General features: G+C 41.8%; 2 protein-coding genes across 25 annotated transcripts in view; both read right to left on the minus strand.

Annotated features, from left to right (window-relative positions):
• kcnq5b (potassium voltage-gated channel, KQT-like subfamily, member 5b) overlaps positions 1 to 4,968 on the minus strand; it is a 116,531-nt gene extending 111,563 nt beyond the window's left edge. For 2 of the 6 annotated variants that reach the window (XM_051386093.1, XM_051386097.1), the window contains exon 1: positions 4,027 to 4,963. In XM_051386093.1, the coding sequence (XP_051242053.1) occupies positions 4,027 to 4,370 (344 nt within the window). In that variant the 5' untranslated portion in view covers positions 4,371 to 4,963. Of the gene's footprint in view, positions 1 to 4,026 lie in introns of all 6 variants that reach the window. The other 4 variants (XM_051386098.1, XM_051386094.1, XM_051386095.1 and 1 more) reach the window with 4 other exon arrangements.
• Positions 4,969 to 10,021: 5,053 nt separating this feature from the next.
• The window catches only part of rims1b (regulating synaptic membrane exocytosis 1b), a 74,687-nt gene continuing 60,719 nt past the window's right edge, over positions 10,022 to 23,989 (minus strand). For 16 of the 19 annotated variants that reach the window (XM_051384787.1, XM_051384788.1, XM_051384804.1 and 13 more), the window contains 10 exons: positions 23,634 to 23,737; positions 22,857 to 22,960; positions 22,595 to 22,755; positions 22,180 to 22,332; positions 18,201 to 18,415; positions 14,618 to 14,762; positions 13,739 to 13,851; positions 13,298 to 13,399; positions 12,918 to 13,057; positions 10,022 to 12,783 (listed from right to left, as the gene is read on the minus strand). In XM_051384787.1, the coding sequence (XP_051240747.1) occupies positions 12,565 to 12,783; positions 12,918 to 13,057; positions 13,298 to 13,399; positions 13,739 to 13,851; positions 14,618 to 14,762; positions 18,201 to 18,415; positions 22,180 to 22,332; positions 22,595 to 22,755; positions 22,857 to 22,960; positions 23,634 to 23,737 (1,456 nt within the window). In that variant the 3' untranslated portion in view covers positions 10,022 to 12,564. The other 3 variants (XM_051384794.1, XM_051384805.1, XM_051384806.1) reach the window with 3 other exon arrangements.

The raw sequence follows: 23,989 nt of genomic DNA on the forward strand, positions 1-23,989 counted from the left end.
GACACTAACAGTGCCAACCGCAGTAGAGACCAAAGACAGAGATAAAAGAGATGGATGCAAGACTGACAGTCATCAGATGGCCAGAAATAGGAATCCAGTATCGGCACATCAACTTAAAAGGCGATCTAATGCCAATGCTGTGGTCACAACTTGTTTACTCTGCCCCCAAGTGGCCCAAAAAGTTATTATTATTGCAGGTTTAAGGATCTTTTCTATGTCTGTATTCTGATTCTTGCTTGTGTTGTATAGACTGAAGTACACAGCAAAGAAAACTACAGGTTTCGTCCTCAATGTGCAGCTCACTGCAGGGACATCCACTTCATTGTTCTTAGGCACATGCGATAAAAAGGTGTTTTGCAGGTGGCCCATGGAGAGCGAACACGTTAGCTCTAACACATTCAAGGAATGAAAATGTACAAAAACACTTGTAACAATAAATCAATGCTTATATAATATTTTAAAGAATAGAACTACTGAACTGAGTTCATCCTACTAATTGTCAGCCTACCACTCATGATTACAACAAGCAAGCTTCTTGCATAACAAGTTGACCATAGATAACTATAGACCATTTAAAGAAACAACTGCCTTTTATGTAAAAATGCAGCCATGATTCCAGTTCACATCACACAGCAGCACAGCAGGAGACAAGAGCATCCATTTCTTCTTAACGGAGATGATGCAAATTTGCCATTTGCCTCAGGGACATTGTACTGTCAGGTATCATTTGGGTATTTAGGGACTGAAGACTTTTCACCTAATGTGGGTGTCAGGAACGCCCTGTGGCAAAAGTAACCAAGGCAACCAGCTCAAGGCCAAACCCACTGTGCAATAATTACTGCGCAATACCATACCATATTCATTGAGCAATCTATTGCCTATGTGCAACTGCTGCTTCTATTTGTGTTATCGGTTGTTGTGGATTCTTACTGTTTTTTCTCTTGTACATAGTGTTTTTATTTATTATTTCCTTACTCTTACTGTTTTTGTACTGTTTTTTCTCTATCCACTTTGCTGCTGTAATTTCCCCATTGTGGGACTAATAAAGGAATATCTATCTATCTATCTATCTATCTATCTATCTATCTATCTATCTAAGGCAACACTCTTTTTGCAAGGCTTCTTTTTTCAAATTAGTAATATAATATTACACACATCTTTCCCCAAGTAATGGTGGTTAAAATGTGATGGAGTGGCTTAAAGCAAAATCTCACCCGGGGGGGGACTATACTCACTTCTCTGAATTTCAGTACATTTCAGTTTGTTACCTTTGTGCAAACTTGCTCCTAAATAACAGTTGCAGAAATCTGGTTTAAATACGCATTGATAAATATGCTCTTGAGGTTTTTAATAGCAATAAATATGAACCACAACTAGTTTTATCGTCAGCTGGACATAGACATCATCTTATTTTGAAGATAAAAACTGTGACAGTGAGACTCTCAACTGCAAAAAAATGTCAAATCAGCTACTCTCAAGGCCACTAACCATCACCAGCATTCATCACAGTAGAGAGAACAAAGAGCTGACTGGGAGTTCGGTCTCTCCATTTCTCCCGTTCAAGCTTGCTGCCACAGGGATGAAAGAAAATCATTCACCAACTTCCCAGCCACCCAACCGTGCGTTCCTAACGTCATGAGCGCTCATGTGAAGAGAAAAGAGTGCATGTCCCAGGATCCTTGTGGGTGTGCGTGAGTCAACACTTTCATAAGATATGTAAATTTTCAACCTTTTGGCAAAAGTGCAGACCAAAAATCCAGAAAACCAACGGGGACTCTCTTAAGTAATGGCCCCAATAAAAGAGTATAAGGAAAGTTATCACTGAGCTGGATGACCCCCATGGTGGTCACATGGTGACATCATTGCATCATTACTCTTTAACCCCACAAAGTCTGGACAGGCCTCATAATGAACAGGGACTGTCTGCAACACACACCACAATAAATGTAATCCTCCTCTGTAAGGAACTAATACACTACAGTAGATAGATCAGAGAGAATATAAAGTCTCTTAAAATGGGCACTGCGTGAAAAGTTAATTTAAAGGATATGCTCATTTACAGCAATTATGTTTCCAAATGTAGGCTACACAGCTCTGAAAAAGAAAATGTTTCCCATGATACACAGCAGTTTAGATAAACGGGTGTTTATCAGATGGATATCTTGGATTTAAAACAAATTCCTCCTGAGCAAATGCTGGGTCCCGATTGTTCGGAAGTACCAGTTCCTCTTAGAAAATAAGTGAATTTAGGATGTTCCAGTTTATGTCCAAACTGGCCTGTTTGGAAAGAGAAGGCCCAGTCACACGTTCCACACTGTCTAACTTTTAAAACACTGAAATTTTGTGTCCAAATCAATAAGTATCATCACAGTCAGTGGATTCACCAGCGGGTGCTGAGTAGCCTAAATCTCTCTGTGTGGAATTCAGCTTTGATAAACCAGTGCTAACAGTGCTGACCTGTGAGGTGACAGGGAACCAGACTCCAAATTAAGACAGTCTGCAAAAAATGGTACCAAACACGACGGGAAACACAGCAAATCTTTTCCATCACCAGGTAACATCAGAGCAACCACACCTTTATTTTAATAAGTTAAAAGGAAAGCTAACTTGCATTTATCTGTTAAGGCAGAAAAAGGGTTAAATGTTTACATTATGATATGCTATTATTGATCTTAATAGACTGTATTCTGAAGTTTAACTAATGAACCCACTGGTTTCTTCAGGCATCATTATCAGGATACTCTGCAGCAGTATTATCAAATTATATATCATAAAAAATATCAATCAGTCAACACTTACTGTGATTATTATTTTTATACATATTGCCCAGCCCCAACTCAAAAGATCAAAAAAAGATGTATCCTATAATCCTGAGAGCAAAATGCCAGAGGGAGCAAACAGTGCAGGGAAAATAGAAAGAAGCTACAGCTTGTGAGTACGTTCAGCTTTTAGAGCCGGATATAGTAGTTCACCAAGTAGCACTGTGAGTAGTCCTTACATCAGCATCCTTCCAATACTTCCTATTTCACAATTATTGTCACTGTCTGGTACAACTGGGCCTATATATTGCCTGTAAAAAGCAGAACTTTTGAAACACGTAACAGTTCATTCCTGCAGCTTCTAAAAGAAAAAAAATCCAATTTCAAAAGTGTCTTTTGTGAACATCACAGCTCACACATCACACGCACATAATCTCCCCCGACAGGGATTCTGTTGTCTGGTGCAAAATTTGATATACAGGCTACTTCAAGAACGCTTTACAAATAAAATTGATCAGTTTCATGGGCGGCTTGAATTAAGCTGCCCTCCTCTCTTTCAAACCACTCCCTCCAGCGCGCACACACACACACACACACACACAAAAAGATGGTGCCTTAGAGCATGTGTCTCAACTTCCTTCTTCACAGATGCAGTCATGATACCAACAGTTGCATGTGGGAAATAAAAGGCAGAGGAGCCAAGAATGACAGAGAGCAGACAGACTTCACCTCTGAGGGCTTCATAAATGCACAAGTCAATACAAAAATCACCAGACCTTTATATTTACAACTGCATATTCTGGCAAAACTGCAACTGTACTCGGTGTACTAGTGTCTTTGTGTCACATTTAAGCTCCACTGAGCAAAACATAGACCCCTTTACAGCCATCAAGTAAAACAATGTTTGCAGAGGGTTGCAGTAAGCCTCTCTTTGTATCATAAACCTGTAGATGGATTTCAGTGGGTTCATTCTGACTGCAGAGGGGATTTTCTTTGCAGGCTGTGAAACTGCCACTGGTATATTTTTAAGATGCATTCACGACACCCACGGTTTCATCATATGCCAGCCATCATATAGAAAAGAAACAAAGTGATGTATCAGAATATGTGAGATTCATGCAGCTGGCGGATGAACCACGGCTGTACCGGTGTGTGTTCCTGTCATTCTGAGCTGAAATGTCTGACCCTGCAGTGAGCAGACAGCATCAACAGGTGTGCAACTTCACATCTTCACTCTCCTACATGCAAATCAGGGACATAAACTCACACAAACGCATGGTAGATGAACGCCCAGGTCCTCGGTCTCTCCAGCACGTTGTACAGGTAGTTTTGGAGCCGCCGGTAGCGCACGTTTCTCCGGCCGCTCTGCGCGCTGTATATGAGCGGCTTCCCGAGCAGGCTGAGCCGGGCTCCCTGCTTCACCCTCAGGCTCTCGGACCCGGCAGCACCTGCCGCGGCGGACGCTGACAGCAAACCGTCTCCTGCGTTGTTCATCATCCTTCGTCCGGACTCCACATCTTTAAAGCCGTAGCCTTCGTTACGGTGCCCCGGCGACGTCCTCATCCAGAGCCCGGTGCCGCCGCCTTCGTCTCCGCTGTGGTTCCGGGGCATGGCATCACCAAAGCGGGCATCAAGTGCGCGGAGTTCTTTTCAAGCATGCGTGTCCCGTGCCCTGGACGGAATCAATTACAAGTGCGAGACGCAGTGGGCGCAGGGTTGAGAGTGAAACCGCGGCCAGAGCAAGTCACACTGTTAACCGTCACACTTTGACCGCCCTCTTTCCGCTCGCATCAAGCTCTTCTCCAACCATACACACAGCTGCCGCCGCGCGTAAAGGTATCCACTGCGCCTGGCCTGTGCGCGGTGCTGTCCAATCTGACGAAGCAACAACTTCTACCCACAGTGTGTGTGTGCGTGCGTGTGTGTGTGTGTGATATTTTTAGTGTTCATTTTCAGCACAGGCTCACTTCCCAGCGCGCTTTGCCGCCTGTTGCTGTCAGCTGCGCGTTCGCGGCAGATGCACATCTGTGCTAGTCGTGCCCGCGTGTGACTTTACCTCGCTCGTCGTGTCACAGTAAACAGTTTGATATGTTGTTGTTGTTTTTTTTTAATCTTACCTCCACATCACTTAAGAATGAAGCTTTCAGCCTCCTGGAGTTGTTTTTTTTTTTAGGTGGCAGCAGAAATGCAAATGAACAACCGTCGCTCCTCGTGTAATTTAATTTCCCGAAAAAGTTCCAAATTACACACACATTTTTTTAAAAAGCCTATCAGGTAACATGGATTCTGATGAATTTTCCACTTGGTCGGCTGGAAAAGTAACCGCTGAGGACGGCTCGCTGAACATCTGCAGAAAATATTATGGTGTAACCAAAATGGCTTTTAATCCGGAGAAGCTTTTTTTTTTGTAATATGTGTTGTGTAAATATGGTTTTATGAACAGTTCCTAAGGTTATATTTGATCACATTTGCATGAGAAAAGCCCTGCAGTGTCGGCTCTGTCATCTGCTGTCCTGCTGTCACTGCAACCACGTGGCATTAGACACATTTCCCTTATGTGAGTTTATTTTGAACCCATCATGCCTTCTGGTGTCTCATGGTGCTGCTGTGCTGCTTTAACATTACAAACTCAGAGTTGTTTATGAGGCATAAGACATTTGGCCCACAGCGGTGTGTGTGTGTGTGTGTTCAGGGCTAACTGTGTTGATTAAGGAACTTGATGTAGTGAAAATCCTGCTTCCCCTTTTCTCAAGACCTAAATTGAAAGTGGTTTGAAAAATGTGATGTCAGTTGGACTTCCTTTTCACAGGCATACATTAGGCATATTTTTACTTTACAGAACATTCTCCTAAAGCTTCCTCATCATCAGCCTTACTTCTTACAGTTCTAGTGAGTGAGGAGGGGAAAGCAGTATGTATGTGTGGCTGCCTTATCAGCAAGAGTCAGCATCCTGTCACAAATACTGTGTGTATGTGTGTGTGAGTGAATGAGGGTCAGAGAGCATGGAAGTGTGTATTCTCATGTAATCTATAGAAGGTGAGAGAGTGTAAGACTTGGTTTTAGCTGCTGAGGTTTGATAATCACTGACTGAGCGACTCCTGCTGTCCCCAAACAAAACTACACCATCTACTGGTGGCTGCAGCACCAGACAACCTTCCTGAGCACAATCTCACAGGTTCTGAATGCAAATCCTCTCTCAGTTCTTCTTGCAGTTTACCCACAAGTCACAGCAATATCTTTTGGGCACTAGGCTATAGCTTACACAGTTTGATGAAGCTTGGTGGGTTCAGACATTCCAAACTCGAACCTCATCCAAACCCAGAGAACTTGATTTTAAATTTTGGTGGAGATCCCAGCGTTTCCATAGATACCAGATATGTCAGGCTGAGCCTGGAACAGAACTTTCTCCAGTATCATTTGTATCACCTGTGCTTACCCTACTATTTCATGTCAAGCAATTTCATGGCTGCTGTGAAAAAGGTCTATTATGCTTTAGGAATGCCCCAGACCTCATCTGTTCTATGTTCATATAAAACAAAGAGGAAACTTTTTTTTTTTTTAAACAGCTAAAATATACTGTAACTGTAGTTAAACTCAACATGTTCCTCTTGAGGAAAAGCAGTGGTAAGCTTACAAGCGGTATAGACTATTCTTGTCATGTGATGATGTGGTTTCCTGCGTCAAGTTCACGCACCCTGTCATGTGTCTTCAACAAGTCAAGACATTAGAATGAAGAAATGCAGCCTCACAATGAACACCTCTCAAAGTAAACAGTCTATTTCATGTCAGGAGACAGAATTCAGCTTATACGTCCCCTTACCCAAAGTCTCGGTTTCTGTTTACTGTTTTACTTCGTTTCTTTGGGGGGGGTCATGCTAATGTTTAATATTAAAAATGAACTTCATAATGTTTGTATTTCACTGTTTCCACCGATGTTGTGAACTTTGACCTGATCAGATAGATTAATCCATTTCCTGGGAGCAGCATGGAAATTTTAACTTGACCTCCGACTCCAACGATCTGCGGTTCTCCTTTCCACCATGGTCCGTATCCACGCTTTGTAGTCGGAGGTCGTGACCCCTGATGCTGTGACGAGGGGAACCGGGGGCCCGGCTGGCACGGCAAGGCTGGTGGGAGGGTTAGTCAAGATTGCCTGCAGATGTTGTTTCGGGGGGCCCTCTGCTTATTTAACAAGAGGATGTGGAACATAAATCTCCCAAGCCCTCCGCTGCACTGTATCACATGAGAGGTCACACATGAGGCCATATTGGCTCAGCTTCCTCTTCAGTGAGGCGCGCTGTAGCAGCACCCAGGGCAGAGAGTTATAGTGTTATATTGTAGCAGTACACGGCTGTCATGCACTTTTATCAACAAATACTAGATAATAAAACTTGCTTACCTCTACTATATGAGATTCTTCTTTCCTTACTTTGCTGAAGCTACATGGAGACAGAGCAACCTCCAGCTTGTGAAAGGATAAAAATGATAGTAAAGGCAGCACTGTGAATGGAGGAGCCTGGCCTGTAATTGATAAAAATGATTAAGGGATTTAGAGTGTAGGAGCCCAGACTGACAATTATCCAACGCAACAACAAACAGGATTCATCACTTTAAATGAGAAGGAAGAGATGGGCAATCAATATAACAGATAAATAACACTAATACTGCCAGCAAGTGACTTCTTCTAATGGCCAGCTAATAAAAAAAACATTGGTGACAGAAGATCTTAAAATTAATAAATCAAGTAAACTTTACAGACATGTTAGTTAGGAAAATAAACAATAAAGGAACAACTACTCTTTCACAAGTAAAGACATCTTAGTAACACTTTATAACAAGGATACAAATCATTTACTTAAAGGACCAGGATTTATTGGCATCTATTGGTGATGTTTCAAATTGCATCTAACTGGACACCACTCACATCTGTATTTGACAACCTAGGAATGAGAACGGGCTGTGAACTGTGTAGGAGAAAGTAGAGTGGCTGCGAAAAAAAAACTCACGAAAAACATGAAAGGCCCTATCTACAGCCAGTGTTTGGTTTGTCCCTTCTGGGCTACTGTAGAAATATGGTGAACTCAAAGTAACCAGTGGCGTCTGTAAATAAAATAGCTCATTCTAAGGTAACAAGAACACAACAATTCCTATATTCAGGTGATTATACACTAATAAAAACATAACTATGAATATTATATTTAGTTTCTGCCAACAGAGCCTGAATGTCACACACTGGACCTTTAATTGATGTTTAACTTAACTAATGCTGACTCATGATGATTTAATTAAATTGCTGTTTCTCATTGACAAATGATCCAGTCACTATGACTTTATGTGATAAATTCACTCTGTTTACATTTCTATAAACTGATATCTGAAGGCAGGTACATGTAGCTTGCTGTACATGCTGATGCATATCAGGCTTATATGGACTCGGAGAAAATCACTCTAATGGCTTACCCCTACCTGATCTTCTAGAAGTTATAAATACATATATAAATACAGTTGCATAAATAGCCTAAATGTTTTCTGTTCTCCCTCCACCAACTACGGAGGGAAATATCTGGCTGCTTAGCTGCTAAATGCTGCACTACTGTGTGCTCACCAGCTAGTCACTAACTTTGTCTGTCTGCTGTTTGGTGCTGGGTTGGTAGCACTCAGTGGGTTTAACGGAGCTTTTTTGTGAAAACAGTTGTTTGTGCTGCTGGACACAAGGTCGATGAGAGCAAAACAGCAAAGTTACAGGGGGTAAAACCAAGCTGAGGGGAGCTGCAGAGCTGTGTGATTCTCTGGGGGTTTGTCACTATGAGCAATACCTTTTACATTCAACACAGTCATTCAGTCAAAAACATTGATTAGTGCAGCTTTAAATCTCCACAATGAAGACTAGTTCCTTTCCGAGTATCTCTTTTCTCATGTTTTAATATGTAAGCTGTATTTTAATGTTATATTTATAATTGCAATATAATTGGTAACCACAACTGCTATATAAATTGAATAAAAAGCACAATATTTCCTTCTGAGATGTATTGTTGTATATAAACTACATTTTCAAAAAGTACAGAGCAGTGACTGCAATGCAAACTTAGTTCTTGTCCATTATTTTTACCAAACAATGTGTGTAAAAGCACAAGATTGTTTGGGAGCTGTTAAAAACACCACATATTCTCCCCAATCTCATGCCTCAGAAACAGAGGCGGATCTAGAGAGGTGGTATTAAAAATGCCTGGCTAAGATGCCACCTAGTTTGTTGTCAAATGCTGTTGAATTTAACACATTCATTTAGAATCATTTTGAAAATAACCTGTTAGAAACTGAAAATGAACTTAATGATCTGTTATGGTCACATTTTGGAATAAGTCATTTCAATATCATCATTTGTGGGCTTTTCAAGGCATATTGATGTATGTGATATTTCTCCATGTCACCCTCTTGCCACAGCATGAATATTTCTCTAGACCTGCCCCTGAAGATACCCCCACCATCCTTTCTTGCCCAAGTTAGATTGAGCCAGCAGACGATTAGCGTAGCTTAGCATAAAACTGAAAGCAGGGGTAAACTTTTGTTTTTTGTATGGATTAAACAAATAAAATATAATGTGTTAATGAATGAGCTATACAGGTGCTGGTAAGCAGATTCTTTTATCTTTGGACAAAACCAAGCAAGCTGTTTTTCTCAGTCTTTATGGGAAGCAAAGCCAGTCTCCTGGCTGTAGTCTCATATTTACTGTACAGACATGAGAGCAGTATCTCCTCATCTAACTCTTGGTAAGACAGCGCAGAAGTATTTCCCAAAATGTCAATTTATTTTTAATGTAAGACCTCAAAGGAATGAGTCATTTTCTGGTTATTTGATATTATTTTGGCAGGCTTATTTGTAGTTTTCAGAACTGGCCACTTATTTTGATGTCTGCTGACGAGCAGTAATTTGTCACTATGTGAAAGGAGAAACATGTAGATATATTCATCTTATTCATGTATCTGACCTACATCACATTGCATTTAAAATGTTCAGTCATCCAGTGACACAAGTCAAACTGTTCTTTATCTCCTCAATTTAATGTGACTGAGGACATTTACAGGACTAAAGAAAATATTAACTTTCCCAAACATGAGCAGGGATCCCATTCTGAAATAAGTTTTTCACTCTGACCTTTTGGCATTGTGTCAAAGGTAACCATGGGCTGAGAGAGTCATACAAAAATAAAAGCATAAAAAATATGATTATTTTAGAGATTTGGGGAGACATTGAAAAGAAAGCAGTTTTCTTCCACACATTCTTTTTATTTGTAAATAATAAAAATGAACTTTTTTTTAAATATAAAACATACACATCATTTGAGCCACATCTGTTATACAAACAAGAAATGTTGCAGTGAATGCTTTACTTTTTTCTAATTTTCTTTTTGTTTCAGTGGAACACAGAAGTTGTAAACAATCAGCAATTTTTTTTCCTGTTAATACTGACAAAGAAAAAAACAAAAAGGAAAACCAGCTTCACCGGACGATGAAAATAAAAGTCAACTCTTCTGAGAGTGGGACTGATCATGGTTCAGACATTGGGTTTGAAGTGTTCAGATGCCAAGTTTTAGAATACACCTGTAGTTTTCGCGGCCATGTTTGTGGCCCAAGTCCGTCGCCTTGTGTTGTCCCACTGCATGGTCCCTAATGACATATTAATCGCTCCTCTTTATCAGACTTGGCCCCTTTGCAAATATCACCGAACCCAATGAAAACCCAGTGAATGGCTGTTGAGTATTTACAGTGTATGACTCTCTGTGCATCTGCATTTATTCTTTATATAACTTAACAGTTCATGTGTTATCTGAAATCATTATGTTGAAACATAATTCATATTTCCATATAAGTGAATCTGATTTGTACATATTTATTCATACATCATCTCAGCCCCTTGGAGGTATACTATGATGTGGATTAACAGTAAGAGGGCTGTGAGGTCTGCTCAGTACTACTGTACAGTACAGTACATCTTCCAGAGGGTCGAGGAAAGACATCAACGTAATCTTGGGATTTAGTTTGAGAGACATTCAGCACCGGACTGAGGGACGTGGAATAGACTGCAGTTGAGTTCAAATGTCTTTGCGTAATGGGAATGGCTTCGGTTTCTTGGTTTGATCTCTTTAATATTCAAGTACGAGCAAACTGTACAACTGCATGCAACATACAAGCGGCCCTACAGTATGTGGAACTAACACACGTATCTAGTTCAGTATCTTTTTTTCTGTATCTGTTTCGTTTTACAAAAAAATGTGCATGCAGCTTGGAACAGGTTCCAAAGTCATGCTGGCCCCGCCTTCTTCCTGGTGGGAGGAGTCTGCGGGCCGAACAGAGGATGAGCATTGGTGTTGGTGTCCCGACAGATCAGTCTGATTGGTTACTTTCACATTCACAGAGATGCACAAGGGAAACTGTGAGCGATTCTTCTTTTCTGTTTGTTTGTCTGTTTCCTAATACCTAGACAAAGAAATGAACCGAACCAGTGACGGGATTGTTTCTTTTTTTCTCCTTTTTTTAACTACATGTTTTCTTCAAAAAGTTAAACTTTTTGTTGTAAAAAAATCAAGCTCTTGTGCTTGTGTTTAAATTTCAAAAGAATGTAAACTAAGGGTTGGATAGAAACCTGAAACGTGCTGGGGCGAGGGAATGCACTCCCGAAAAATGTGAAAAATTAGACCTAGGTCCTATCTTGCTCTTGCTCTTTACTTTTTTTTTAACTTTTTTACAGTGATGTTGTACCCTTGTGATATTTCAAAGTGACATAAATTTCATTTATTGGTCAACCTCCTGGGAGGCCTAATATACATCTATACAAAGACAACTGGCCTGGACATTTGCCAGTGGTGGAACAAGGAAAACAACGCTGCACGCTAATCTCACTGTCAAGTGTAAAAATCGAAGCTGTGGCATCATCACCAGCCCCCCGCCCCCCCACCCTGCATAACACTTGCAGACATTTAATAGTTTTTATATCCTTTTTTTATCTCTTGTGTTTAGTTTTTTTTCTCTCCATGCACACACCAGACTGACAACATTATCATGAGCATTTTACGCACTGTAAAAACATTTTGTGCCAGTAGTAACAAAGGGAAAGAAATGAACGACAAAGCAAACACGCTAAAACAGTGTGGCTTCAGAGCAGCCATGGTAAACATATTGAAAAGAGGATTTTTTTCGACAGAGAGAGGGACCAGTGATGCGGCTCCAAGGTCTAGGCACCAGAAGAAGGCCCTGTGCTTCCAGACTGAATACCCACACGGGGGCACCCTGCCTGGGGGGGGTGGGAGGGGGCTGGGCAGGAGTGCCGGCAGTCTGTTGGGGTTCTGGAGGAGGCCACTGCAGAGAGGACTGCGCCACCTGCAGGTATGGAGGGTGATTACCTCTGTCTCGAGTCCATACATTCCGATGCTTACGTACATTTCTTTGCTATTATTGATTCAGTTAAAAACCACCCTGCTTCATATGATTCTCTGACACCTTATCGCCTCCCGTCTCGAGAGCTACTGCTTGTTGTCTGTCGGCAGCCCTGCTTCTTCAGCATACACAGAGAAAAACGATGAGATTTTTCTTTGAATGGATATGAAACACTGAAATGTGGCGCTCCCTACAACAGACAAAATTAACCGCGACAGAAGTGATTGTCAGATCTCAACAAAGCTTTCTCGTTGTGACTGTTTCTGATTGTTGTTGTTCTACGTTTCCGCCATCTTTTTTTAGTTTGTTTGTTTCTCTCTACAGTATGTTTCATGAGTCTGTTTCTCGTCGAGCGGCGTAGAGCGGTTGGTCCACTAGGATCGGACCCCGGGAGGCCCGGAGGAACTGTCAAGTGACGACTGGGAAGCCCGCCGAGTCAGGGAGGCAAGCGTCGGATCCACCAAGGAGGACGGTGGGAACAGCTTGTACCAGCCAATGACTGTGCTTGATAAGTCCAGTTCCTCCAATAGGATTTGTGCAACCCCCATGAAGCTTTTATGGTCCATGCGGCCGTAGTCCCCCCATACAATCACCTGAAGGGAAATCGTTTTCTGTCAAATTACACAGCAGTCTAGTTCCTCGTGCTAAAACATTATTTTTTTTATCAGAATAGATTTGGAAAAAAGCATTTAACTTTGTGATGAAGAGAAATATATCTTCAGCTCACCTGTAAGACTTTACCCTGTGGGCTTTCCTCGAATAGCAGTGCTTGCTGGTACAGTGGGTCAAGTGTTTTCCGTGCAATCTTGGTTTTCTTTTTGGCTACGTACGCTCCATTATTCAGCAGATAGACCTTGACATATGGAGCTGAAGGCAACAAAAAAAAACATTATTGAGGAACGCAGCGACTCGTCAATATAACCTAGATCAGATCTCACAGCTGGTTCTATCTTTATAGGAAGCTTCAGCTGGGTGTATCTACTGGATTTCCCTGCATGCAGCGTGTATTTCATATCATAATGTGAGGAGTGTACGAGTGATGTTTTGAGCGGGAGGGAGGGGGGATGTAGTCGCTCTTTGGTATCTCAAGGTCAGTCAGGTTCTCACCAGGGAGGGATTTGGATCCTGGCTTTTGTACGAGTCCCCGAGCTCTGATGACCTCCACCTCCAGCTGACCCTTTTTCTCCATCATACCAATCTGGATGTCACCTGGGAAACGCAGAAAAGTGAAAAGATGACACACCAGTAAGGCATCAATGACGGAGAGTCCTGCAGAGCTAGAGCAAGATGAACATGCAGTCAGAAAAAATAAAGGGTTTGTAGCAATGACTGTACACTCATAAAATATATGACATGAGACCTTTTATCAGCACTAATGAGAGCAACATGTTTTGCTCAGCAATTCATCAGCTACAAAGGGTTAATTATGTGAAAACAACTAATTCCTTTAATTAATTCCTGATATGGACACCTCAAAGGGCATTATCCTGCTTATACCATGGTTATAATATTTTATGTTATACTATATTATGATAGTCAGTATCTTACCTATGGCAGGGGTAGCCAGAGTTTGCCTTCCCACTAACTGAGCTGGTCCCAGGCCATCCAGGAAGTCACTGAACTGACTGCTGGCACCCAGATTCACTCCAGAGAACTTCAGACTAACAAAGAAAAACACACAAGCATGAGTTAATTATGACAAACTTGACAAATATCACCCACCAAAATCAACTTAAAGACAGAGGAGATTCTTTGAAGGATAAAAGCAGTTGTTGTCTCTCTCCTACATTACTCTCGCTGTCTCTACACAGTCAGCATACTTTAAGACTTAAGAGGTTATTTTGCCGCCTTCAGGAGAGTCCATTTGCTGCCAGTCATTATTTACAGCACGAAAAACATAGCCAGAATTGCCCAAGCGAAATAATCCATCACAGAAAACAAAGGCCTTAATTTGATTCAGTCAGAGTTTGTGTTTTATCATCACCTCGCTGAGCTGAGTTTATTACAGTGTGCTCATTGTATTACACTCTGTTTACTGTCAGTCACCTGACACATACCTGCACGTATGGAAATGTCAGCCTGGATATAATCACTCAGGACATGTTGGCATACAAACTTTACTGTCACACCCACGTCATTTTAATAATTGAGGTTTAGTTTGGGGGGACAGAAGTTAATTATAAGACACAGTAGCTTTAACAGCCATCTGCCAATTGAAAAGCAAAGAAAAATAAAATATAATAATAATAATAATATATAAACTCTGCAGTCTGGTGGAAATGTGAGATGGACATAGACAGAAATCAGTGGACCATCATTTGCCATTCCCCTTGAAGAGAGGAAGAAAATTATAAAGGAGGAAGATGTAGAGAGTGTGCAGATGGTTGGTAGAAAGTGATGAGAACTGAAAGTGTGTGGTTTACTGACTTTCCCTCAGAGTTGTAGCTGTTCATGCTGCCATTGTTGGACTCTCTGCTGGGCTGTCGACTCATGTTCCTGGTCAGCTCTACTGCCATGCCGGTCTCTGTGCTCCGTTGGATGGGTGCCCCCTTCTCCTTCTTACTCTTCCCCTCTGCATGAAGGAAGAGGAGAGACAGGAAAAATCATAATATTGCAATCAGAGATGCTCTTCAATCTTACCTCAATAAGCATTATAAGCAGAAAGGCAAACATAAAGTAAAGCTGGATAAGAAGAAGAATACCACCCCCAAGTCTGTATGCTCTTATGCTATGGAACTGAAAATTCAATATTATGAGAAAATGAGACACAACATCCACAACTCTTTCTCCTTTGCTGTTGTAGCCAAATTGATTTAAAGGAGGCCAGTAGGTCTTCCAGCTCTGGGCTGAGCATTTTGTGCTTGTCAAAGTGTGACTGACTCGCACAGCAATCAGCTTGTCGTGCTAACCTCAGCACATGTTACTAATGGTGTATTAAAAGTTTGGCACAAACACACAAACCTTTACAGCCCTAGAAGTCAGGCAAGCTGTTTCCACCTGTTTCCAGTCTTTGTGCAAAGCTAAATTAACCGGCTGCTGGCACCAGCTTCATATTCACCGTACTGACATGAGAGTGGTGCCAATCTAATCTCTGCAAGAAAGGAAATTAGCATATTTCCAAAAATGTTGAACTTTTCCTTCAAACCGATGCCGAAGTGTTTTACTTAATGTAGAATAGAAAATCACAAAGGATTAAGAGAACGGTTTCCTTTAACTCTTGTTGTGGTTAGGGAACAAGATACTCTGACTTCTAGTCACTAGTATAGGTCAAGCTGGCAAAGCAGTATTTATAATATAAGTATTTTAATTTAAAGAATTTTAAGTATTCTGAGAATATTTGAAAATTGGGAGGGTGTGTGTACCCCCAAATATTCAAAAATTGACACTGTTGATCTACATTTCCCATGGTGCAACTAAAAAGCATCTTTTGTTATATCTTTTGTCTCCCAGGCTTTTGGTTATGGATTTATAGTCTCCAATTCCAAACTGAAAAAATAACCCCAATCACATCATCAGAGTTATTTTTTCAGACCTTGTAAAGCTCCTCTAGAGCCACAAAAGATATTATACCACTTTTTCCACAGGCTGAGCAGTTCTACACTGAAACAAAACTTATCTACTGAACTTTATCTGAACTGAACATTTTCACAAAATGTTTCTTTTAGATCAAGAGAAATCACAATGTATCAGGATTAAGAGAAAGACTCCCTTTAACCCACATTGTGGTTAGGAAACAAAAGGACATTACAGATAAATGGACTAACTTCCGGAGCACATTTATCAATGGGGTAAAGCCTTTTTCATATGAAACAATTCACCAGTGGAAAGAAAAAGTAGAAAATCTCAAGATCCAGATCAGATCCAGTTAAGGGCTCTGTGATGTGTCCGTCTGAAGCACGGCCAGAGTCCAACCCATGCCCTTCTGAATCTGCTAATCAGTGGTACACAGGAAATTGTTGGGCAGAAAAACAAATCAGACAACACTGCGTGGCATCTTGGACTGGGGTGCGTCCACCTTCTGACTCATAATATTGGCACGGTTAAAAGAGAAATATGTAGCTGCATTTTTGAGCCTATCATCATCCCTTGCTGCTGAGCATTAGATACATTCTTACATCTAGCAGGTGGGGGGTCAACAGCATTTACCTAGCCTGAGCAATATATAACCTACCATATAATGTTAAGTAATTATTATCTTGTAATCACGCTAAAATCCTACAATGTAAAAACTAAAAGTCTTACCTGCCTTTATTCTCACCCATCATGAACAGGAACGATTTTTCAAATTAAGGTTGATCTCTGCGCTAACTCTACCTTCTCTCTTCTCTCCACATCAGGGGGGGGGGGGGCGAGAGACCCCCTTAGGCCCTGTGTTCTCTAATAGCCTTTTATGTCCGCTACAAAAAACAGAGTTTGGCTTTCATCATGAGTCTTACCCTGCCCCTGTATTAAGAGTGCATGCTTGACCAGACTGTGTTGTGTGACTGGGAGCAGAGCTACAAGCGGCTCTCAGCTGCCCACGATGTTCTGAAACTCTCCGAAACATATTTGTTTGTCTTTGTAAAGAGCACTGGGGCAGCAGAGGTTTGTCTTTCATTGAACAAAAGGACAATTTGTGGCGCTTCTGTACAGTCTGTTCCTCAGGACAAATCTTTGTCTCTATGTGAAACAGTCTCATCAGTCTGTGAAATAAGTACAGAGACACAGATTGCATGTTGTGCCCTATTCTGAAAACTAAAGGCATGTAAATCTCTGTGGAGGCTCTGTGTTTTAGTGAGAGTTTGCAACATGCCTATCAAAAATCAACCTGAATCAACCTCCCCATTGTCCAGTTACTGTGTTATGAGTTGTTGCTCCAACACCTGTAACTATGGATGTGCAATGTCTGCTTTAGTTGCCACACTGAAAATGCCCAAATGTATTATTCTCCAAGTGTGGCATTTCCATAAAGTTGGGGGACTGACAAGAGACGTATTAAAAAACAGACTGCCAAACAAAAAGGCTGAAATATCCAGATTTTTAGTCCCTGTTATGGGTCTTAAGCACTAAAAACACACCTCCCATAATGCAACTTGATACCCTCTCTGCCTGGTAAACATCCACTTAAATTCCACGTAGCCTATTTGTAACACAGGTTACCTTTAAAACATTTTTTTTTTAAAAGTCCCAAAGTCCAAATAGAGATAACATTAATGACATCGCTATGACATCATCAGGTCAGACGGCAGCTGTTGACAGCTGTTTTCACAAGCTGAGTAGCGTTTGCCACGATGACTTAACTTAAATAGGTGGAGGGGTCCTTTAAGTGAGCATTCCATTACTCCACCATAAGAAAATAATACAGTAACTGGACAAAACATTTTGCTCTATTCCTCAATGAAATGCTTAGGTAATGGTAAGGTTTAGGTAGGTGACAAAGCACTATTTAAATGTGTCTGTGATTAGGTTTGGTGAAGGTTAGAGCATTTTACAAAATAAAACTCTAGACTCGACTACACTGAGAGCTGAAGCTCAACACCCATCACTCCACACCTACACACCTTTACTTTCTATAGTGTCAAATGACAGTATTGTTGTGTCTCTCCTCCGCTACACCCAAAACATCTCAACTGTCCCAACAGCAACTCTAGAAGTTGATGAGGTCTACTCCATTGCTAAGCAGGTGGGTTGTTTCTATCTACCTGTGATATCGGTGTTAATAACTCTTAATAAGTGAAGAAGGGGCCTTTTAGACATGTCTTTGGCTGAATCTGGCTCACAGGTAGTAGTTTGAAACCCCTGCTGTAAATGGATGTAGCATGTGTGACATGACCCTATTATTTTTAATTGTCACTGAGACTAATGTAGCCCCTGCAGCCCTGACACCACCACAGTATCAGGGACATTTACCATCCAATAGATGAAATAATATTCAGTATCCATCATATTTTTGGGAGGCAATTCTCATCACACATAACCAGTGGGATATACAGTCTCTGCTGAACATTTTAGGGTTGCCATGGCAACTCACCAGGGCCACTGATCTGTGAAGTGCTGCGGCTGCGACGATTGCCAACGATGGCTACCACCCGCGCACTGAGGCTGGAGCGCCTCTTCTTGCTGCCGCCGCCCACCGTGCCCAGCGCTGTGTCTGATTGGCTGCCGTCTGTGCGCTCCTGGGTGTAGATCTCTCCGCTCACACTGGAGCTCTTCAGCATGCTGCGGCCCACCGATCGTAACTGCCGACTGGGGAGAGAAATCACCCTATGACACTGGTGTGATGGGGGGGAGGGGGGTGTTACTAAGGTCTCTGTAACTCCCTCTATACTGTACCTTCATTTTAGAAGAACACAGACACAGCATGGAGGACAAGAAGTGGTGGATAATGACGTTTCAAACTGACTGTGGTGGAGGAGTGCTGTCTAATCAAACAGCATGTGACTCAAATAACAGATGAGTAAACATCTGGGATCCCAAATAAAGCAAATGATGATGACAGACATATACTCATATCTAAAATTGAAACATTAGTGTTTGATGTTAAGATCTCAAGAATCTGGTTAAAATGGGATCAAATAAGATAAAATAAAATTATAGCAGTCCAAAGCTGACATTCACATCATGCATTAAAGTTCAGTCTTCTCAAACCAGCCACTACACGTGGGCAGAAGCTGCCCAGCACTCGATGCTGCCTCCTAGGGGTTCGGAGGAGCCGTCGCATGTCCATCCCCTCAGAGGGGGTCAAAGTGCTGCACGAGAGCCCAGCTACGCTTCCTCTATCGCCCACAGACTGCACTCCCAGTGGGCCACGGACAGCCACAGTCCAGTGGCCCAGGGGAGCCAGGGAACAACTGGGAAGGGGGAGGGTGGTTTGAGGCCTCTCCACCGCCCCCTGTAAGGGGGATTAGGGAAGGGCGTGCAGCAGAAGGAGAGGATGGGAGGGGAGGACCCAGGTCTGGAGAATGGACGGGGGTCCTGGCAGTCACAGCACAGGATGCATGCAAGGAGGGATCTGAGACATGCAGAGAGGATCGCACAAACATCCACAGTCACAGGCACAGAAAACAAGGGCCAAATATAACAAAAAGGACACATAATGTTGCGCAAAGTGCTAATTTATATGCATTTATGTACAGTGTGTGATATATTTGTAACATAGCCTATACAAAATATTAATTCTTTTTGGCTGAAAATCTTGTGATTTGTGTGGGTTGCTGTAACTACTACTGTCATTGAAAAAATGTATATCAGCAGGATATTGTTTTATTCTGAAAGGTGAAATATAACATTTTTATCCAACAACAAGTGATACTGATATGCAAACAAATGCAATGACAAGAAGGCAAGACATTTGAGGATTAACTGGAGGAGCTAACATGATCAGCATCCAATTAATTATTTAAAATTGAGAAGGAGCAGTTTATCAAACATATAGGAATATCAAGAAAGGGGAAACAGCTGAGGGTTCAATGTGTCAATGCAACCTCAGGAATCCTTTCCTCTGTATGTACTCAGTCACTTCCACAACCTATCATCACACTGGCCTGCAGTAGATGTGAGAGTATCCACTGAATACAGAGACCACTCTGAATGAAAACTGACCTGAGGCCAGCCATCCTTGTTCATCACTAGATTACTAATTCATCCCCCGTCTCTCTAAAAACTGAGTTATAGATAAGCTACATTACAGGTCTTCAAAAATAGACTACTGACCAGTTTTCATGAATGGTCCCTGACTCCATTGTCTGCTTTTTTGCATCCGGACTTGTGTTTTCACTGCTTGTCTGATCACAGCCCTAGAACACAGACACATGCTCGCCTCTGCCTAAGAACTGATATAAGCCTCTGCACAGCCAGAGGAGCGCTGTTTATTTCATGCTCCTGCATCCATTTGATGTGATCTTTGTTATTGTTATGTAAATACTCCATGTTATGTAAATACTCCATCTGTATGTAATGTAGGCATATTAACCTCATATGAACAATTGGAATTGTTTATATGAGGTATACATTTTACCAATATATCTATAACACCTCTTTTGTAAAGATTGTGAAGGATAGAGATTCCCTCACATGCTTTTCTTTAGTTGATCACTTGATTCTGTTTATATATATCTGTACAGCTTTTTGTCTTTTATATTTGTTCTCTCTCTGTAATCTTCAGCCCAAGTGTACACTATCTGACCAGAAGTATGTGGACACACCTATCCGCATACTTTTCTGTCTGGGTTGTTTTTCATGGTTTGGGCCAGACCTTTAGTTCCAATTAAAGGGGAATCTTAAGGCTACAACAAAAGACAAAAATGGTTAAACAACTGTCTGCTTCCAACTTTGTGGCAACGGTTTGGAGAAGGCCACTTCCTGTTTCAGCATGATAATGTCCCCGTGTACAAAGCCAGTTTGGTGTTGGAGAACCTGACTGGCCTGCACAGAGTCCTGACCTCAACCCCATCCAACACCTTTAAGAATGAAGTGGAACCAGCCTGGTCCCAACGCCCAACCTCAGTGGCTGACCTCGATAATGCTCTTTTGGCTGAATGGGAGCCACTCCCTGCAGCCAGGTACCAACATCAGGTCAGAAACAAGGCGTTCGCACATGGGTATAGCAATTTATAAGATTTATTATATTTCTGAGTGTCCATATACTTTTGGCCATATGTTAATGATAGTGCTTGTTTTTTAAGACTGGGAAATGCTCAATAAATAAGAAAATCAATTTTCTCTCTCTCACCTCCGACTTTAGAAAGTGTGTCAAAGGCCGTGGGGCTGTGCTTTTATAACGCTCTGTTTGGATTGATCTGTGGTAAGGCCATAAAGAACGGGGCCCTCTCTCCTCCTCCCAGACCTCAATACATTAGCCAGCTAATAAGCTGCACTACATCACCACCTGGCCCACTGAGGACCACTGGGATAGGGTCATTTGTCCATGTCAGCACACTGCTACTGGTCAGCCGGGGATGTGTGTGTGTGTGCGTTTGTGTGGGAGTGTGTGGTCACATGAAGAGAACGAAAATGATCTATTTATTTCAGCTCAGTTGGACTGGAGAACTTTTTAGTTTAGGTGTTATTTCATTTTGATTTTTATAGTTTTATCTTTTTCTTAGCAATATTTTGGAGGTGTGTGCTTTTAAATTTCACATTTATTTATATATTCCTTAACAAATATAAAGGTGGGATGTCTTCAGGTTTGCAATTTTATCATTGTCATTTTATGCTGCATTAACAAAAAGATTAAGCTGAACATTATTCATGCACATAGTAATGAGTAATACATAAATAAGAGTATTGTTACTCAGTTATAATTTAATTTCAGCTCAATTAATACTCATTGAAGATCCTATCCAGACATGTATTAAGACATCTACAAATAATCTGCTTGGAACAATAATGTGTTTCTGATATGAAAAAAAGGCTACTTTTCCAAATTTAAATCTTAGTCATATACTCCTTCAACCTCATTAAAAATTCCACAATCTATAAATATGCAAATTGAGTTTTCCTGCTGGACACAAGATGTCTCCTCCTTCACTGTAAAGTCCATTCTCAGTGGAGAGTGGTGCACTGGTGGCTCACACTGTACAAGTTGCATACTGGACCAGGGTTTGTGAAAAAGCACTGACTGAGACACTGGGTTCAAAATGTACTCACATTCCATTCAACCAGAAATCCCCATGCGACAAAGCTAACTGCCTCAAAAATAAGCAAGGACGACATCCTTCAGCTGGAAGACTAACCCTGTTTTAGTGAGTATCCATCCCTCATGCTGTATCACTACAAGTTGAAGCTGACCTCCCTTCGGAAGTTGCAAGCAAAAAGAAAAGAACTTCCCTTCAGAGATCAATAATTGTCTATAATTGCAACCATTAAAACGTTTCCCTAGTGCGCTGTTGTCTTAAATGAACGGGGATTCAGGGATTCTATCTTGGGGATCCAGACCTGGTTGTACAGCACGAAGATGGATCGTCTGCCATCATCAGTGAATTCACCATTTGGGATCTATTGATCTTTACCTGGACTCTCTTGTGTCTCCAGCTACAGTGTGTCTCCTGCGCTTCAACTCCTCAGAGAAGCGTCTCTTTCCCGCCGACCTCCTCCTATCCTCCTCTCCATTCACTCCCCACGAGATCCTCCTGTCCTTCTTCTCCTCCTCTAACGACTTGGATCTGAGACCAGTTTGTTTGGATATCCACCGTTCATTGTGTGTACCCGTATGTTTGTTTGTGTGTGTGCGGGGAAAGAGGACATGCAGAGGACAGAAACATGCAGCAGTTGGCATGCAGAAATAAAACAGAAAAGGCACACAGTGATTAGCATGCATGCAACACACCATTTAACACTGAGGCTTATTTCAGAAAGGGTGAACTGACTGAAATCCACAACAGCCATAAGATATAAACATATGACCAATGGCCAGGGAGGACTGACCTGAGTCGTCCCCCGGGTCTTTCTGATTGGATAGACATGTAGCTGGTGCTACTGAGGCGGGAGGCACTGCTGGCACGGGAGAGGGCCGACACATCGCTCATATCGCTGTCGGACGATCTGGCCGACATGTTGTCACTGCTACGCCTCTGCTCTGCATACATCTGCAGACAGAGATGAAGATAGTTGAAAAATAGACATATATGTATAATTTAGGAGGTGGAGGAAGGGATCTGAAGAATGACTGGAAAACACGGATGCTGACCTCCCGTTTGGTCTTGAGGTCCGTCTCAGGGTCGTGGGAGGCTGAAGACTGGCAGGAATGTACTTTTATCTGCAGCTTTCGGGCTCGCTCCTCTACTGCGAGGGCTGAGACAGAAGAGACGAAGAAAGAGTAAGATATAAAGAATATCGACAAAGAAAGAACAACAAAAAAAAGCAGAACCATTGGCATGTTCTCAGTAAGGGATTACAGGGAGTCGGCTGGGGATGCAGGATCTGGTTTCTGACACTAGAGGGTGCATGATGTGCACTGATAGCACATCAAGTGATAGATTCTACAGGGGTCGGAAACCTCACAACCTGGGAAAAATTATTAGCTGGTTTGCCAAACTGTAAAGAAAAATTATATAGGGATGTTAAACTGACAACTACGCCTGCAATTGATTGTACATTAAGATTCTCTGTACATTAAACCCCACCCATCTGGCAGCTATGTAGGCTAAAACAAACAATATATAATATTTTAAAATGTTGTTTGACCCAGGACTGCTGAGAAAGGTTTGGGGATAGAGTGATCTGTATGTTTATGAGGCAGTAAAGAATCATCTAATAGTAGATACACTGAATTGATACACTTTTCTAGATCGCTTCAATTGTTAGTTTTTTTCTTTTTTTTTAAAGTCTCAGCTCTCTACCAGGAAAACCAAATGTAACGTTTCTGTGACTAACACAGCAATAGAATTACTATTTGCCAACGTGACCCCTCACCCATGACTTGCCAACTTCTGAAACCAAACCCACATCCTGGCCTTCAACATACCTTGCTCAATGCTGCTGCTTTTTGCAGGGAGCTGAGGCAGCTGCCTGCCCCTGCGACCTGATGAGGGAGTCCCCGTTGGACAGGGGCTGCCATGAGGGTGGGCTCTGAGAGATAAAGACACAAGGATGTAGGAAAGGATATTACTATTACGGTATTCATCACTAATTAAAGTGAAGCCCAATACTGAAACACAGAGACAATTAGCTGATGGCCGGTATAAAAGGTAAGAGGTCACGTTAGGAGGGGAATGGATCAGAGGAGACGTAAAGGAAGTGGCACTGAGTGTGTTTACAGACAGTATGCGCAGTATCTCAGTATTTCTATCTATCCCAGTCATTGTATTATGTTGAGATGGT

The sequence above is a fragment of the Dicentrarchus labrax genome, unplaced genomic scaffold, assembly GCF_905237075.1.
Source record: "Dicentrarchus labrax unplaced genomic scaffold, dlabrax2021, whole genome shotgun sequence".
Lineage (NCBI taxonomy): Eukaryota > Metazoa > Chordata > Actinopteri > Moronidae > Dicentrarchus > Dicentrarchus labrax.